The 13,896-nt window shown below is 38.5% G+C and overlaps 6 protein-coding genes and 2 non-coding genes across 8 annotated transcripts; 3 read left to right on the top strand and 5 right to left on the bottom strand.

The window, feature by feature from the left end:
- Positions 1–759: 759 nt before the first annotated feature.
- On the bottom strand, positions 760–1,593 carry HNT3 (uncharacterized protein; the record flags this gene model as incomplete). The annotated part of the gene is made up of 1 exon (XM_043194531.1): positions 760–1,593. One exon carries the CDS (start codon positions 1,591–1,593, stop codon positions 760–762), a length of 834 nt encoding a protein of 277 aa, XP_043050855.1.
- A 348-nt stretch (positions 1,594–1,941) lies between these two features.
- Positions 1,942–2,277, bottom strand: PKR1 (uncharacterized protein; the record flags this gene model as incomplete). Its single annotated transcript, XM_043194530.1, has 1 exon — positions 1,942–2,277. One exon carries the CDS (start codon positions 2,275–2,277, stop codon positions 1,942–1,944), a length of 336 nt encoding a protein of 111 aa, XP_043050854.1.
- A 307-nt stretch (positions 2,278–2,584) lies between these two features.
- On the top strand, positions 2,585–4,649 carry NOT4 (CCR4-NOT core ubiquitin-protein ligase subunit; the record flags this gene model as incomplete). The annotated part of the gene is made up of 2 exons (XM_043194529.1): positions 2,585–2,592; positions 2,675–4,649. 2 exons carry the CDS (start codon positions 2,585–2,587, stop codon positions 4,647–4,649), a joined length of 1,983 nt encoding a protein of 660 aa, XP_043050853.1.
- A 356-nt stretch (positions 4,650–5,005) lies between these two features.
- Positions 5,006–8,080, bottom strand: KQ657_003833 (uncharacterized protein; the record flags this gene model as incomplete). Its single annotated transcript, XM_043194528.1, has 2 exons — positions 5,006–8,005; positions 8,072–8,080. The coding sequence occupies 2 exons, from the start codon at positions 8,078–8,080 to the stop codon at positions 5,006–5,008; spliced, it is 3,009 nt and encodes a 1,002-aa protein (XP_043050852.1).
- A 2,481-nt stretch (positions 8,081–10,561) lies between these two features.
- PSF1 (DNA replication protein) lies at positions 10,562–11,284 on the top strand (the record flags this gene model as incomplete). The annotated part of the gene is made up of 1 exon (XM_043194527.1): positions 10,562–11,284. The coding sequence occupies one exon, from the start codon at positions 10,562–10,564 to the stop codon at positions 11,282–11,284; it is 723 nt and encodes a 240-aa protein (XP_043050851.1).
- A 367-nt stretch (positions 11,285–11,651) lies between these two features.
- Positions 11,652–13,324, top strand: KQ657_003831 (DUF3112 domain-containing protein; the record flags this gene model as incomplete). The annotated part of the gene is made up of 2 exons (XM_043194526.1): positions 11,652–11,655; positions 11,937–13,324. The coding sequence occupies 2 exons, from the start codon at positions 11,652–11,654 to the stop codon at positions 13,322–13,324; spliced, it is 1,392 nt and encodes a 463-aa protein (XP_043050850.1).
- A 120-nt stretch (positions 13,325–13,444) lies between these two features.
- Positions 13,445–13,517, bottom strand: KQ657_003830. Its single transcript has one exon. It is a non-coding gene; the product is annotated as a tRNA-Arg (tRNA).
- Positions 13,518–13,822: 305 nt separating this feature from the next.
- On the bottom strand, positions 13,823–13,895 carry KQ657_003829. The gene has a single exon. It is a non-coding gene; the product is annotated as a tRNA-Arg (tRNA).
- Position 13,896: the final 1 nt, after the last annotated feature.

The following is a 13,896-nucleotide window of genomic DNA, read 5'->3' as shown; positions in this document are numbered from 1 at the left end:
GCCTGTTTTGCATACACGTTCTAAACATTAAATTTTCCGGAAAAAAGGTTCGATGTTTTTTACTATAAAGCCTTCCAGGGTTTAACTCCTTGCGCCAACAAAAAGATAATTGCATTTTGATTTACTATGCTAGTCGTCCTTAGGAATCAGGCACAAATTCACAGTACGAGAGCCTACTTTTGTTGAAGGAAAATGGGAATGGAAAGATGTAACTGGATACAGTTACATTCTTAATTCTGATTAACATAACTTGCTGCGCTGAATTCCATTCCGTTGAAATGATATTGGTTTGAAAGATCATCTGAATGCATGTAGCTCAAATGCAACGGTTCCATCCAGTTTGAGTTTTGAGCGCATATTTTGTACATGTAGAGTTACATGTTTATGCATAAGTATACCTGTTTGAATACATTTGAACAATAGAATTGTTAACTCGGAACTAATAACGCAATTTTAAATCCCCCACTTCGACCCCGCCATCTAAACAGCGAGCCCATGGGGTTAATGTCAACCTAAGCCAATGCTTATCGGAGAAAAACTACACACTATAAACTTGAGCATTTTTGTAAGCAAGATGGTTATGTGTATCGTTACCAGTGTTATTATTGGGCAAATCATCTTATCTGAAAAAATAAAACGGATAATTTATTCCGAGTTTCACTTTAGTTTGAGCCGTATTGTCTTGGGGCATATCTCTTCGTTTAAAAGATCTTGAGCATCAACGCGAGAAAAATCGAAAATGCAAGAAAACTCCTTCAATCAAGAGATTTGATTATACCTGGATATGAATTCTTCCAGCAAATGACTTTTTAATGCCTTAAAGTTATCACTAAACGACTTCAGGCAATAAGTGCATTTCATTGGACTTGTTTTCACCATAAGTTCCCTTTCAGAAAGAGCGATTTCCAAGTAAGGAAGTGGGCCACTTTCTGAACCCGCCTTCACTTGTAGTATTGTTTGTGATGCGGGGTCGACATGTTGGGTCTCTTCATTTAAAGACTCAAGCAACTCTTCATGAGTGTTCTCGTGCATCTCCCCCTCCAGATCATAATCACTGTCACTATCATATTTCCTGGACACTTTAGTGCGCAACAAATGTTGAAGCTTTTTCTTTTTATAGTTACTATCATTTTTAAGTAAAGTCTTACGCGATGGGCTGGGATCAAAATCTTCAAACGGTACGAAAAATGGCGTTGTGAAAGAATTATAGTGTTTCTTATGTTTCATCCGGTTTGAGTTGAAGTCTTGCAGAATGACGTGAATGTGAAGATTTGCAAGACTTGGGACGACATGAACCCCACATCTGACAAAGTTCAGCCAATCACCTCCGTATTGATCTTGTAACTCTTGAGTAATCATACGTTTTGCCTTTTCAACATAAGGCTTGAGCATGGCATAATTATTTGCATTCGCTAATGCAACTATCGGGTCAAGTCGCGAAACTTTATTGTCACGAGGAATAACAAGCCAATGGCGCACAGACTTTGGGAACCCATCTCGAATTATTATCACATTCTCGTCATAACTTATTACCAGGTTAGGGTGCTCTTCGGGTTTAGCTATGAGAGGTTCGAATGCGAATCTGTAACTCATTTGGAAAGTAGAAAATGAGAAGAAGATCCTTTTTATGTCTCGAATGTTTAATTCACTGTTGCTATTTGGTTGAATCAAGATTATTTTAAACTGTGGGCCCCAAAATGTTCCGAAGTGGAAAATTTGGTCATGTGATCTTTTGATGTACGGGGATACAGTTTATTCTGTTATTCCGAATTAGTGAAGAGTTCTATGCAAACTACACATTATTAGTTATAGTAATATACAAATATTGAAATAATGATCCTAGCTCCCACATATACTCTATTCTCTACCAAAGTTTTTAGAAAGCGATATACCCTTAGTTTATGCAGCCAGACTCAAGCGTTTCTCAAGTTACTACAAAAATTATACTTTCCGTTTTCTCGCAGGAGCATTTCGTACGGCTTTAGTAGCACTTGTAGAAACACTGGCCCTCTCATCAGTAGAAGCCAGCTTCGATTCTGATAACTCTTCATTGTTCTTCAATTTAATGGCTTCCAATTCCTTCATGAACCAAATAACCAATCCATATAGAAAAACAGCTATCACAAATAAGTTGAAAAAGTGAATAGACTTGGTGAACACCGCCATTGTTGCCAATAATGCCAAAAGCAGGCAAAACAGTGCATGAGTAGCTGTAACCAATGCAGGTGTCATCCCTGCTTTAAACACAGATTCCCATAACTCAACGAAGAACAGCATGAGTGCTTTAATGACCAATCTTTGTTTTTATGGATCCTTTTTTTACAGCGTACTATCTCTGAAAAGTCAATCTTCAATTGAGCATCAATCTTGAACAAAAAAACACGACCTCCCGCACAATGTCTATTGCAACGGAAAATTTTGTTAACAAATCAACCAGACCAAGAAAGGATTGCCCCCACGGAACCCTCCAAACCAAAACTTGAAAAGTATACGTATTGAGCATTACAAGCGTGTGGAAAATAAAGAAGTATAGTGAAAGCAAAGAAGTGAAAGATGATTTCTGTGGATGATTCGTTTATTTCTGATGACGAGGTGGAATACTGGTATGTACTTGTAATAAGTTAATAAGACTTGCTTAATTTAGAGCTTGAGATACTAACTGTTATTCTTATAGTCCCTTGTGTGTGGAAGAAATGGATATATCGGATAAGAACTTCAAACCTTGTCCTTGTGGATATCAGATATGTCAGTTTTGCTATAACAACATTCGGCTGAATCCTGAATTGAATGGTCGGTGTCCTGGTTGTCGTAGACTATATGATGATGAGAGTGTGGAATATAAGACCATCTCGCCTGAAGAGTATAAGTTGCAGCAGTTGAAGAAAGAGAAAAGAGAACGGGAAAAGAAACAACGAGAGAAGGAGAAGAAGGAAATGGAAACAGCCAATAAGAAACATTTGGCTGGTCTCAGAGTTGTACAGAAGAATTTGGTTTATGTTACAGGTTTGAACCCGCCTTGTCCTTCAGATGATTTACATACCGTTTTAAGATCCGATAAGTACTTTGGACAATATGGAAAAATTACGAAAATAGTCATTAATAGGAAGAGCCCCTCATCTGCCCCTTCAAATCCTCCTTCTGGTCATCATTCTAATCCTGGATTGGTTGTTTACGTCACATTTCTGAAGAAGGAAGATGCATTGAAATGTATTCAAGATTTGGATGGCTCCTTGTGTGATGGAAGAATCTTACGTGCTGCACATGGTACAACTAAGTATTGTTCTTCCTACTTGAGAGGTCACCCGTGTCCCAATCCTAATTGTATGTTTTTGCATGAGCCAGGTGAAGAAGCGGACTCCTATACCAGAAAGGATTTATCTACTCAATCAGGTATCAAGATGTCCATGATGGGTATGAATAACAATAGATCATCTTCAAACGTCAACTTCACAGGGGGACATCACTTTGGTACAAGTGACGATGATCACCAAAGTGATAATGCTGAGTCTAGTGCAGTTTCAACTCCAGTTGCTACTGTTCCAACTACTGTGCCACAGCCTATGAATATTAATAATGTTCCGCCTGCCTCAGTAGCTCCATTGCCAGCAACGGCACATTGGGCCAATGATGGTTCTACTAGCAGTGCTAGTGCTTCACCATCCGTAGCTAACAATGCCACGTTGACCAACACTGCTGCTTTCCCAACATTAGGAGAAATCGTTAGGGAACAGAAATTGCAGCAGAAGAAGGATGGAACAAAGCAGAAGACAAAAGGCAAGGGAATGAAGGACGCAGCCCTAAATCCTGACGATATTGATATTGATGATGATGCTGCCCAACAATTTATAGAAGAAACCACAGACTATTTGAAGGCATTGGCTGATAGTAAGGAGAAGTTGAGGGTAACTTTCACCACATCTGTTGCAAGATCGGACGGAAGAAAAATTTTACCTTTATTTTCATTTAACCCTTCAGCAACCTATACAAATGAGTTCACTTTGGGAGATGAAAAATTGGTATCTCGTCAAGTAGTCGAAAGGTTCCTTTTGAAACCATTGAAAAACTATGACTTGGCCTATCAAAATCACCCATTTATGCAGCAATTCAATGTATTGCAATCACAATTACAGCAGCAACAATTACAAGCTCAGCAATTGACTCAGAGACAACAGAATCAAAGTATTGATAGTCTAAGCATTGCACCAGGGAACCAAGAAGGTACATTCTCTTCCGATCAACAAAAGCGTTTGCTAGAAGTTCTGGGAAGAGGACAAGCCCAAAGGTTTTCAGGTACAGGATCATTGGATCCTTCAGCCTTGGATAGTGGCACCTTAAACCAACAGCAAGGAAATGATCAGCCAACTCCACAACAACTTATGGCGTTACTTCAATTGCAGCAACTGCAACAGCAATCCCAACCCCAGGTTAACATGTTGAGGTTAAATGAGAGAGTAAATACGTCAACTCCACCACCTCCTGGTCTTTTTGCACCCAAGAATAATCTTGATAACCAACAAATGCTTCTGCAAATTCAGTCACAACTGCAGCATCAACAACAAGCCTTTGCTACTACCGCATCTGCTTCTGCGATGGCTGCTCCTTCTTCGAGCTCCCAGTTGTTAACACAGTTGATGAGTGGTAAGAGATAGATAGTTTACTGTATATTAGAATTTTGTGCTTGATGCGTATATATTAATTATTAGCTAATACAATTGTATTTGCATACTAAATAAAGTAGAACCAAAACTAAAATGATGTGCTTTTACACATTTACTATACTATAGGCGTCACTCAAACCAATGAGTGAGTCCGAAAAATCAATCACTAACAAATCACATAAAACTAAAGGAGGTATATGACACTCCTGACCTCCTAACGGCAGAGTTACAGAGTGCATTACAAGAAAATAAAACCAATTGCTTACCTGCTAAAGACCTGTCATTTGCAATTAACTGCTGCATAATTCTGTCTCAATACTTGAAATTTGCTGAGGGTTCTGTAACATTTATAAGTTGTTTTCTTTATTTCTCAGAGTAAGAGGAGAAGCTGAGGTGGTAATTATTGGTGAGGAGTTGGTTTTATTATAGAACCTTCGCGATGGGGATGCATCGACATTTTTTAATGGAGATGACTCTCCCACTTTTAAATTTTGAACCCGTCCATCCGACTTCCCTGTGACAACAGTTGAATTTTCATAGTTGGGTATAACTTCATCTGATTTTGAGAGGTCTATGAATACTTGTTGGTTATTCATGTTGTGAAGTTTGGGTTCACCAGAACCCGGTGGTGCCACTGTGACACAATCTGACAACCTCGTTTTAGTGCGCGTTATTCCCAGCAGTTCGTTAGGGGGTTGGGTTGAAGTAAGAACCTGGGACCTCTCATTCATCGCCGTAAATGATTTACTTGGCAATTCGGGTAACAGATTAATAGAGTGTGCTTGAGGACTAGGTTTATTCATATTACCAGAAGAAACTTGTCCCGAGGGAGACATTGACTTCCTAGAATTGAAATCCAGATGAGAAACTTCAATATTTCCCTTCCTCTTATTATTACTTATCAGCCAAATGGCATGCGATTTGGTTGTGTCGCCATTAGAAACCAAACTGGTAGTTTGGAAATAAGCGGGAGATTTTGTAAGCAAGCTACTGTTTAATTTGTTCAGACTTTGTTTCAGACCTAGACCTAGAAAAGCCAATGCCTGTTTAATCTGACTAATGTCAAGTCTTACATCATCATCCTTCAACAATGCTTCTTGAACAACTTGTGGACGATTGGATATGTCGCTTGACAAAGGCGTATAAAGTTTGCGAATCTTCAGTAACAATTTCTTATCGCCCAAAAAGTCGTCACCAGTTACACTTTTCTTATTGATATTCGTTGAATTGATTTCGTTGTTCTCGGGTAGTATGCTATCTGGTAAAACCTCTATGGTAGGAGACTTCTCTTTATTTGTATTGATAGAGGTCAATGCCTTCTTTGATTCGCTTTTATCTGAATCTTTGTCACGTGAGTCTGGAGATGAAGAATTAGATCGTGATGGGGCTGTACGGTCAACGATTTCACTTAGGTTCATTGCACTCAAGGCCATAAATGTCGAGTATGGTCTTCGAGGCATGATTCTATTGTACTCTTTGAAGTACGGCATGTAATTTTCTTCTGGTTCCGCATGCAGTTTGTAAACTTTTAAAAAAAGCTTTCTCATTTGAACAGCGAATTCTGCATCGAATACACTCAACTGAAACCCTGTTCTCCTCTTCACCTCTTCTCTTATCTTATCAATTTCCCCAGGGAACGCATTCTGTATTGAATCTAATACTGGAGTAAACAGTATAGGAGACGGGGAGTTGAATCTTAAGCCATAATGCAATAACAAGTAATTGGCTTGCCTTTTAGTAATGGATATATTGAATCTCGTGTCATATAGTTGTTGTACATTGTTTCGCTTGTTTTCTGCGACATTAGATCGCGCTGCAGCTTCAAAAACAGTTTTAACATATAAAGGGGACCATGTAGGAAACTGTTCGAATGAGTGCAATGGTGCACTTGCGCGTAATTTTGACCTCACGTGCTCAGCACGTCTCTGCATTTCTAAAATTTTGTCTTTGAGACATTTCGGCTCGATTGGTTGATGTCCACTTCCGGCAACACTTGCTCGATAAATCATATCTCTCCCTATGGGTGCCGGCTTCGATGTGTTAACAACTTTAGAAGCTTTAGTGGATTGGTTAATACTCGATATCTCTGTGGCGTTATTAACAGACCTAACAGGGGTCATGCCAGATGGATTATAATTGGAAGGCCATACGTTGTTCATAGGTACCACAGCCTGCGGATCCACAAAGACTGGGTTGGTACCCTGCTTGCCAAGTACAGGACTGGCTCTATACAAGGGACTTGTTAGTACAACCCTGTTGATACCGAATGATGGTACGAAAGTAGTAACTAGAGGTCCTATACCTGTCTCGTCTGTACCATGTGCAGTCGCTTTAACTGTTGATGAATCGTTACCGTTAACTCCCGGCATTTGACGATTAGGTGCAGTGTTAACAGATGTGGCATTTGCTATATCAAATGCAGGCAGAAACCCATTAACATCGGTAGTAGAAGCGAATTGTTGAATTTTCTGTGCTTGTAAGGGATGAGAACTTGTAGGTTGAGATATAGGCTCTTGATAGTAAGATTCTCCAATACTCCCATTGTTCTCCTCATTTGGGGAGTTTTGCGCAACCTGCGCGACTAAAAGTGTTGATGGTTGCGATCCAAGTTTTAATTCGGATACATCAGAAGATGCTTGAGAATCACAAAGCGCACTAAGCAGACTGTTAGGCAATTTTGAACAATCCTTAGCTGAATCTAGTTTTTGAGCACTCTTGATCTTCAACGTTACGAAAAAGTGATGCTGATTCTGGGAGGGGCTGTTTTCTTCTTCAGATGACTTCAATTTTGAATTCACCGTAGATAATGGTTCCCTAACTAATTGGGTAGGACTCTGTAAACAATCGAAGGCCAGCTTCTCCGTTTCAACAGGTTTTGGTGGCCTCACTTTCGCTGCATTTTTAGGTCGTCCCCTTGTCGCTTTCTTCTTCATTGCTCCAGAACTTGTATCTAACTTAGTAATGGAGGTGGAGGATGATGAAGCCAGAGGGCTTGACCGCGGTTTGATAGGTCTAATCGACAGCAGTGAGCATGACTTTTTTTGATCATCTAACAGCTTAATTAACATGGCAACTTTTGCTGCTTCTCTTGCATTGTCCACTAACTCCCGACGCACAATGGCGAGGTCAGGGGCTTCACTCAAAATGCTAATAATAGGTAATTGCTTTTCTATACGTCTTTCATAATCATCAAATAATTCGAGCATTTGTTTATCAAGAGGGGACAATTGCTCTTTGGTTATGTCAATTTTGGTGCGCAAAAAGTGCGCTTCGTAGTTGATCTCATCATACTTCCGTAATTTGTAGAAGTCCAGCTTAATAAGTGGATCCTCTATGGCTGCTTCACACTTGGCATAACGTAGTATTAATTGGTCTCTCCTCTCATTATAGTGGGCAAGCTTTCGCGATTGAACGTAAGACATTGTGTTTGTGATAGTCGAATGCAAACACCCCAATACTTTCAAACCACTTAGAAACGCGTACCCAGATTAAGTGAGCCTAATATGATTAGCCTATTTTTAAAGAGGAAGGTACTGCAACTCAGATAGCTAAGATTTATGGGGTGGTTTAGTAGGCCAAAGTTACCTTGCGAAATAGATGAGGATAAAAGAAGAAGCGGAACAGTTCTGTGCACATGTAACTGGTTTCCTGGAGGACGTGATTTACTAATTGAAAAACGGTACTTTGGTATGTGCACGAACAATTTGGAATCTTTCTAGAAGTATTTAAACTTGAAGCGTTATTCCAAAGGAAAACAACAAATGTCTACACGCTCCACCTTGCAGAGAACTTCTAGTAAAACCTATTGTATTTTTATTATTATTCCTTAATAGTATGGTTGGCGTTTTCTACAAATACTAGTAACCTAGTGTTAAGGTATAAGTGCAAATGTTCCATGGCAATTCCAAATATGAGGCATTAAAGCTAAACTTGAACCACTCTCCGCAAAGAGATAAAGACAAACTTAGATTAAGGTTTTAATTCTTACAGAGTAGTGATAAAATGATAGAATAATCCAGCATTAGGAGCAGTTACCACGTTCAAAGTACTTGGCCAATCAGAACTCAATAACCTTGATATTGGTTTGTGCACGAACTTTTCGGAGCATTCAATATATTGGAAAACTTGAAGTGAGCTTTGAATTAAAATGAAATATTCATCAATGATAAATTGCTCAGAATTTTAATTGTCTACTAATTCTACTAATTCTACTAATTCTACTAATTCTACTAAATCAATGATCTGTTTTGAAACTTTGATGTTTGCACGATTGCCCTGCTTTAATGTTGGTGTTTCTTTATGTCATTTCCCTTTTCGGAAACTGCGATGCGATATTTGACCCCACTCAAATGATAATAGGCAACTCGCACCTTGTACCAGCCCATTTGTTGATATAAAAGCTATAAATTAGATATGACAGCATTTTAAGGGACCTTAAGTAAACAGAGGCCCCTATTTCCATCTTAATGGTATGCATCATGAAAAGAATGCTACACGGCTATTATTCTGTGTGGAATACTGATTTTATGTTTTCCTTATGATTAGAAACTTTTGGCAGCAGTAGGTATTGTTACACAAACATTTCCTTTACAACTCGATTGCAGTACTAAGGTCATGTTAAAACAATTAATCAAGATCTACTTGATATCAATTAGTGGCACGTTTTCTTCTACATGCTCTTAATTTTGTTGTAGTAATTACTCAAGCCCAACCATTATCGTAACTCTGCCATCATTTTAACAGAAAGGATAAATCCGACGAAATAAACCCTTGCATCATCACAATAAGAGTAGTTGATTTTTTCCGTCTCCTTTGGAGTATAATGAAACAATCACAATATTGGCCCTCACCATCAAATATGGCTATCGTGCTACCCTTCATACCCTTCAGCCTGTGCATGTGCACGGCGCTCCCTGCAGCATGTAATTTAAATTATAGATCGCAGGGCTTTAGCTCCCTTCAGTTTAATGGCCTAGCACTATGGTTGGAACCTACAAAAGGTATCGCTGTCCAGGCAATATTATGGAGTTTGCTCATATATTTGCAGTAGTTCATCATTGAAGTGACAAAGGTATATTAAATTGTTTAGGCTAATATTTTCCCTCATCACTTCCACTGGGTTAAATGCTCGCATTACTTATGCATGCCTTGCTTGCACCACTCATAGCTGTTTCATATTAAATGGATTAACTTGACGTAAAAGGAGTGATATGAAATATAACTTATCAAACAATGGAACTATTTAAATTTATGTGTATGGGGAAATTATACTTTATAGGCTAGTGGTGTAATTGCTACGCTTCAATAGAGCTTGATTTCGTATTTATTTGTACTTTTTAACTTTCTCCTTTGATTTTGGCATTCCACAATTCCGTACTAACGTTATAACGGAACATAAACTATAATACAACCAAACCTGCAAGCAAACGCTAATGCTGGGGAGGGGGGTTGATTTATTGCCCACTTTTGTACAAGCATGCCATGATATTGTTAAATCTTTTCTCAGAGTTGTGGAGTAGTTAAAGGTGTCAACTACATTTAACATATATATCAACTATGGTTGAATCTAAAATAGTTCGGTAATACTATGGCATCCTTTAATTCCACAATAATGCGTATCGTGTTCACATTATGCTACAAAGACAGGAGTGTGGGGAATGAGGAATATATGCATGCAAAAAGTTCAATGAACATCGAGAACAAGAAACTTAGAGGCAGTTATTTTGGTTATTGAATTGTGGACTTCATACAGTGTTTCATTATACTATGTCGAGAGGTGTGCGATGGTCAAAATTGTGAATTCCTTTGCTCGCGTGAATTACATTAGACGCAACCTCATCATCACGATTAAGTAATCATAACTTGCTTTATCCTTACAAGGGCAACTTTCGCTGGGGGTTACAATGTATGGAGATCTCGGTCATAAGCTTGTGGGGGAAGCGAAAAGAGTGGCTAACTTGTCTGAAATCTCACTTTATCTGAGTGATCTTGTAAATGGTATCGTTCGAGAAACCCGAGAGCTTCAAAATGATGTCGAATTCCTTGCAGAGATGGATTTGCTGGAGATAGAAGGGGTCGATGAGAAGAAGCTTCAATTACAGTTATTCTTAGTTCAATTGAGTATGAGAAGGAATAAACGATGTCTCTTGGCTTATGAAAAACTGAGAGCGAACAAGATAGTACAGTTTTCATGGCTTAATATTGATCCCATGGAGACAGAACTAGTGGGACAAGAAGATACTACCCCAGATTCATCTAAATCTACAGCAGGTAAATCATTGGGAGGGAATCCATCTTTTGGTAATATGTGCAGTGTCAACGCAGCCCTAGGTATATCTGACTATACCACGAAGCTAGCAATTGACAACTTGAGTCATGCTGAACAGGAGTATCTACGTCAGTATCAGAACTTACTTTTGAACTACAAATCCAAGTTTGCGGATATTGACTTATCTGGTGACTTACTACCTCCTCAAGATATATTTATCGATGTGCGAGTGTTAAAGGACGGTGGAGAGGTTACAACAGAGTTTGGTGTGTTTAATATCGTGAAGGATTCTCAATTCTATGTACGGAAACTGGATGTTGAACGTCTTATCCAACAAGGGTACCTTGAGAAAATTTAGGATTGTGCAACCATGTGGTTCAGAATGTAAATGATACGGGTTTGTGCTTGAGTAACGTTAAAGCTCAGTTATAACAATTTTGGCATAACCCAATAACAAGCCCAAAGTTCAGCTATCTAATCGGTATTAAACTCGATCAGAAATTATTATTCATCTTCCCTTAACTTTGTATTGAGTTTGGGGCCACTTGAGAGTTAAGTTTACTGTTCAACTTCAGGTAGGATACTAACCTAGGCAGTTTCCTTTTAAGGCAATAGTTTAAGATCTTGAGCCTTTTCATCATTGCCTATTTAGGAAATTTTGTGAGGAAGACTTATGTTTGTGTAACTAAATTGTTAATAGTTGGCACAGACGAAATGTCGTTTACATGAGTATATATAGTCTTTGGGTAATATTCCCAAAACAGATATAATCTGTGATGTATTAGGGGGTAATTGCAAAGTTTATATGGTAATGACAATCTCGCAGAAAATAAAAGCGAATATATTAGGTTCATAGATTCCTGTTTTACCTTTTACTTCGCTTTCTTTTGCAGTTGTTCCAACTTAGATTCATTGTTCCTTTTGATACAGATATTCCATCAATTCTTAAAGCCCAATAACATATTTGAAGTGGTAGGAGATGCTGAATCCGAATCTTATAAGTTATCAAGATGAGCCCTACACAGCCGTTAAAGGTCTTTATAACTTGGTTGGAGTACTTCATAACGATCCAGACGAAGGAACTGGTATTTTAAAATTGGTGAAGTTTGTGAGAAATCTACAAGGACACAAGATTCCTGAAGTTGTCGTTAAATACTCCTTAGCACGGCAAATCAATTTATTTGGTGGTTACCCCTCGAAGTCTGATATTTGGCCCTCCGCTGTGCTTGCTGCTATATTTGGCATTCTTGCTTTGGCACATCTTTTTGTTTTTTTGTTCAACTGGTCAAGAGGTCATTATTTTTACTTGACTTTGATCTTTGGATTTTGCAGTCTCATGAAATTGATAGGGTTTACAACGAGAGCAATATGGGGAGGCGATCAGACCTTAGTTCAAGTTGGTCTAACTTCAGAGTTCTTTATTATCGCACCATTTGTTATTGTAGTCTCGGCCAATTTAGTGCTAGCACAGAGAATTTTTGCTTGGAGACATCCAGTTGGTGGTAACAGATGGCTTTTCTGGAATTTTATGATTTTCCTTTATATTATGGTAGCCGTACTCTTGGGAATAACGGTTCTAGCTTCTTTTGTTCCATACATTAATTTGATTTCTACGAAATCATACCATCAATGGAATCAAGTAGTGATGGCAACAGCAATTATCGTCGACGCCTACTCACTAACAGCTATCTCCTTGATTGCCTTAGCTTTCTTCTTCAAGCCAACAAGAAAGGATGAGAACTTATACACCTATCAACCATGGTGGATAGAAAGCTTCTCCCCATTTTACTACGTTAAAAAGAATGCAGCGCAGGAAGCGGAAGAGACATTCATGAAACGTAACCATAATCATAGACATGCTATCAGAGTTATTGCCGCAACTCATCATAATTATAATACTGTCGAGGGGTTGACAAATCAAAGAGGTAGTTTGAAGCACAATACGTCTATTGTCTTGATTACTATCACTACTTTACTTATCCTCATTCCTGCTATCGGTAGAACTGTTGTGGTATTTCACCCTCAGGCAAATATCCACGCATCACCTGCTGCAAACAAAACATTTATGTATATTTCATGGGGTATTTTTGACATAATTATCCATATATTATATTTGGTAGGTAGAGTCGATTTGCGGTTCTATAGACCTGATATACTACCTCAAAAGGTTAGATCTATCATTACTGCCGAACAGAGTTATTATCCTTCAGATAATGAAGACTATGTGCCTCGTCACACGAAGGAGTATCAATATTCTGAATCGTATGATGGGTTTGAAAGTATAGTCAGTCCTCCGAGGTTCTCATTTGAAGATGAAAAGGCAGAAAAGAAACACGCTCATTTTAATTTCCCATCAAAAGATTTCAATGACGAAAGGGATTCAGAGTTTCACTTCTAGTGTATTTTAATATTTTATATTACCATGAAATAATAATCTGTTAAATATGACCTTGGCTGTTATGACGTAGTCTAAACAGACGAACAATAATTAATTTAGGATTGACCGAATTAAAAAGAAAACCCACGGCGGGAGTCGAACCCGCAATCTTTTGATTAGAAGTCAAACGCGTTAACCATTACGCTACGCAGGCATCTTGTGTTCTAGAAAATTCCTTCTTTTGTCATTAATTACTTTATTTTATCACGTGAGTATTAGGGCTATATTTTTTTGCAACCGAAACGAATATATTCAAAATTAATGCCAAATTCATCTCCACGTGTGTAAGACGAATTCAGCTGTCCCCGATTCTTCACCACCTCTATTCATTAGTCACATCGATAAAGGAGCTGATATTGAATAAAAGAGAGAGGAATACGAAAAAGGGCTTCGAAGCTTGTAACCAATTTTTTTTACTAGTGTATTTTAGATAACCTCCATCGAGGAGGGAAAAAAATAAACCCACGGCGGGAGTCGAACCCGCAATCTTTTGATTAGAAGTCAAACGCGTTAACCATTACGCTACGCAGGCT

Source organism: Scheffersomyces spartinae, assembly GCF_019049425.1.
Source record: "Scheffersomyces spartinae strain ARV_011 chromosome Unknown scaffold_4, whole genome shotgun sequence".
NCBI lineage: Eukaryota > Fungi > Ascomycota > Pichiomycetes > Serinales > Debaryomycetaceae > Lizanozyma > Lizanozyma spartinae.
This window is presented reverse-complemented; position numbering and strand designations above follow the sequence as displayed.